This window comes from Rosa chinensis, chromosome 2, assembly GCF_002994745.2.
Source record: "Rosa chinensis cultivar Old Blush chromosome 2, RchiOBHm-V2, whole genome shotgun sequence".
Lineage (NCBI taxonomy): Eukaryota > Viridiplantae > Streptophyta > Magnoliopsida > Rosales > Rosaceae > Rosa > Rosa chinensis.
The window spans coordinates 64,739,194-64,742,235 of NC_037089.1; the positions used below are offsets into that span (position 1 = coordinate 64,739,194).

Here is a 3,042-nt window from a genome sequence, read left to right on the forward strand (position 1 = left end):
GTACTATGATACGGGACCAAGTTATAATTTCTCATACTTTATAGGCTCCCAACATGGCTAAACTGAGAATTTACATTGTTTCTATGGTACTAATTTTCTTCGTGCCAAAAGTTTAAGTTGACAATGTTGCATAAAGTACTCTTCATCAAGAAGAGTTTGGATCAGGCCAGTTGTTAGATCATATTACACGGTGACACGTATACTAATTCAAAAAAGTAGTGATAGTATTATTATGAAGAATTCTAAATATCTTAATCGTAATTAACGGGAGGAACCGTCTAATTAGAGAAATAACCCAATTAAAAATATGGGATTAAGTCGCTCGCATTCATATATATAGCTCAGCTGAAAGTAATTGTATTGTTATGTGAGAGGCTGAGATTTACAATATGACATATACAAAATCCTCTGAAGGCAAATTTCTAAAGAAGCTGATGTGCAATCACGTCATCCTTAATACAATAATCAAAGATGGCTAAGTACGTCTGAAAAGTCCCAACTCATAGCCTTATTAGCCTAGTAATAGAATTAAGCAAGATCAAATAGTTTTTTCACAGTGTAAGGCCCTGTGATATTTTGTGGTCCATTCCATATAAGTTCAGCTAGTTGGTGGTTGGCACTTTCAGTTGTGTGAGCTCCATCAAACCACACATACTCACTGGGATTGCTGCATAGTTCATATGCTGTCCCATTCCTTCCACCACCACAATTAGACCCCCTATATGCCCCACTGCCACAACAAGCAGCCTTTCCATCCTTGAAACCTTCACAGTACAACAACCAAAAGAAATATTAGAACTTCAAATTACTAGCTTTTTAATTATATATAACTGAACATATCGAGTATTCGTGTCTGAATTTAGTACCCGAACTCTAATTTGTCCCAATTAATTTAGTTGCTAAACATGAGTTCGTATGATGAATTGATACACGGTCAAAGTTCAGTGTGATGAATTTGATAAGCGTACCATATTTTGAAGGGTTGTTGATTCTGTCCCCAAGTGCATTGTAGTAGTCGAATATTGAGAATTTGAATCCTGGTAAGCTCTTCTCTAACTTCTTGAAGGCAATGAATAGGGCTCTGTTATGGAGTCTGGCTAGTGTTAATGGTTCTTCAGAACATTTACTACCGAGTGCAGGATTCATTGCTTTCGTTGCCGGTACGCATCCCAGAGGTCCTACATTCTGAAATGCAATTTTCCTTCCTCCTAAATTATATATTTCCTAAAACATGAAAGTTTAATTAGTCAATACGTTCAAACCAAAATAGTAAATATGTTGGTAAAGAGAACTAATCTAAGTGTTTCATTGCAGAATAGTAGATGCATGTTCTTACTTTGAGCACACTGATCAAGTTTCTGAGCACCATTGCTACATACTGTCTCTTGTAGATCTGTAGAGCTTTTGGGTTTTTAGAAGCGTAGCTAAAGTAGTCATTTCCTCCAATGCTGAACAAATAAACAGCTCTGCCCAGCAACTTCTTGGTTTCCTTATCACCCAGTCTCTGTCTCAGTGTCTTCTCCATGGCCTTAAAATAGCTCAATTGAGTAGGAAAGTCTATCTGGAAAATCAAACAATATTGTTCATCTACTGAATAAAGTATTCGTTTTACACAACAATGTGGTAAACCACCGATGCTATTAGGCATTTTCCCCTATTTATTTGTAATTGAAATATAAGCAAGATCCCCAAATTTATGGAACCAATCCTAACATGGTAATCCTCCAATACAAGAAACTAATTTGAATATTATCCTTCATCCATAAGGTTACTCACCGCTCCGGGGAAAGTTCCGGGAAGAACACCAGCTCCGGCAGAAGCAAAATTGACCCCGTCTGTAAAGTGATGTGCACCAGGTTGCAGATATGGTGGTGGCATAGGAAGCTTTGCAAACTGAGCTGCAGCCAGTACGTAATAAAGAAAACCAATTAACAAATAGTACCTATTTAATTCACATTATATATTCACATCTTAATTATGATCTTTGACATACATGGTAACTGAAATTAATTGATTTTTCTTACCAATAAAATCGGGGACAACGCGGCCATCGGAAACCCGACCAGTGGCGTGCTTGAAGTAGGTTTCTCCGTACGGCAGCTTAGTTGTTGCCGCTCCCATGCCGCTACTACTATTGAGGTATTGGTTGTTCCCAGAATCAAAGAGCGAGTCCCCAAACACAAACAAGGCCGCCTTGTGTTCTGGTTTGGATTGGTGAGCAGCACAGAAGCAGCTGTCTGGGCTGAAACTGAGAACGGTTACAAGGAGTAAAACACAGTAAGCAAGACTTGCCATGACGACGAGTTCAGTTAGTTTAGTTTTGTATATGGACTAAAAGCCGTTGGCCCCCTTGTTGTATATATAGCTGGGTTCGATCTCTTGGATCTATGCTATTGACTAATTGCGTGTGTACTATACGTGTTTCCACATTGAAGGCAAAAATGAAATTCTCAACGTGGCCTGGGAAGGAAGACGACTTTGTCAAGTGGACTAGTGGGAACATACGTACACTTTGAACGCGTTCAGATCTCTTGAGACTAGCCGACGTATAGCCGAGATGATGATATGGAATTAGTGGGGATCTTCGATCGGAGCACGTGAATTCTTTTATTTTAGTTTTTGACAGCGAAGCCCATGTCGGTGAGTGTTGAGAAACAAATTTAATTAGGTCTAGACTCTAAATAGATTCTTTGTTGATTCGTCAGATAAGTTTGACTATCTAATTAAAAAAAAGAACGACATTCACGCTCCATTCTTTGCTATTTTAAAAGGGGAAATTTCACAAATGGTCACTTAACTATGACTCATTCGACACTTTGGTCACTGAATATATCACTTTGGTCACTCAACTATTACACTGTCAATCACTTAAGTCACATTGTTAATTTTTTAATGAAAAAAATTGATTTTTCAGTGACCTAAGTATCGAATGAGTCATAGTTGAGTGACTATTTGTGGAATTCTCCATAAAATAAAATTTCACACTCAACTTTTCTCTTTACAAATAGAAAAAAAAACAACGTAAGATTCAAAAAAAGAAAA

At 37.7% G+C, this 3,042-nt stretch overlaps 1 protein-coding gene across 1 annotated transcript; it reads right to left on the bottom strand.

The window, feature by feature from the left end:
• Positions 1 to 333: 333 nt before the first annotated feature.
• Positions 334 to 2,479, bottom strand: LOC112187129 (GDSL esterase/lipase 1). Its single transcript, XM_024325787.2, has 5 exons — positions 2,025 to 2,479; positions 1,777 to 1,898; positions 1,337 to 1,561; positions 969 to 1,224; positions 334 to 764 (listed from the first exon to the last, which is right to left on the bottom strand). The coding sequence occupies exons 1-5, from the start codon at positions 2,293 to 2,295 to the stop codon at positions 529 to 531; spliced, it is 1,110 nt and encodes a 369-aa protein (XP_024181555.1). The 5' UTR covers positions 2,296 to 2,479; the 3' UTR covers positions 334 to 528.
• Between the last annotated feature and the right edge of the window lie 563 nt (positions 2,480 to 3,042).

Bases quoted from the DNA above. Each gene is read 5' to 3' on its own strand.
- LOC112187129 (XM_024325787.2), bottom strand. From the start codon at position 2,295: ATGGCAAGTCTTGCTTACTGTGTTTTACTCCTTGTAACCGTTCTCAGT. The intron at 1,562-1,776 runs GTGAGTAACCTT...TTGATTTTCCAG, and splicing joins CCGGAACTTTCCCCGGAGCG to ATAGACTTTCCTACTCAATT. The intron at 765-968 runs GTACGCTTATCA...TGTACTGTGAAG, and splicing joins CAACAACCCTTCAAAATATG to GTTTCAAGGATGGAAAGGCT.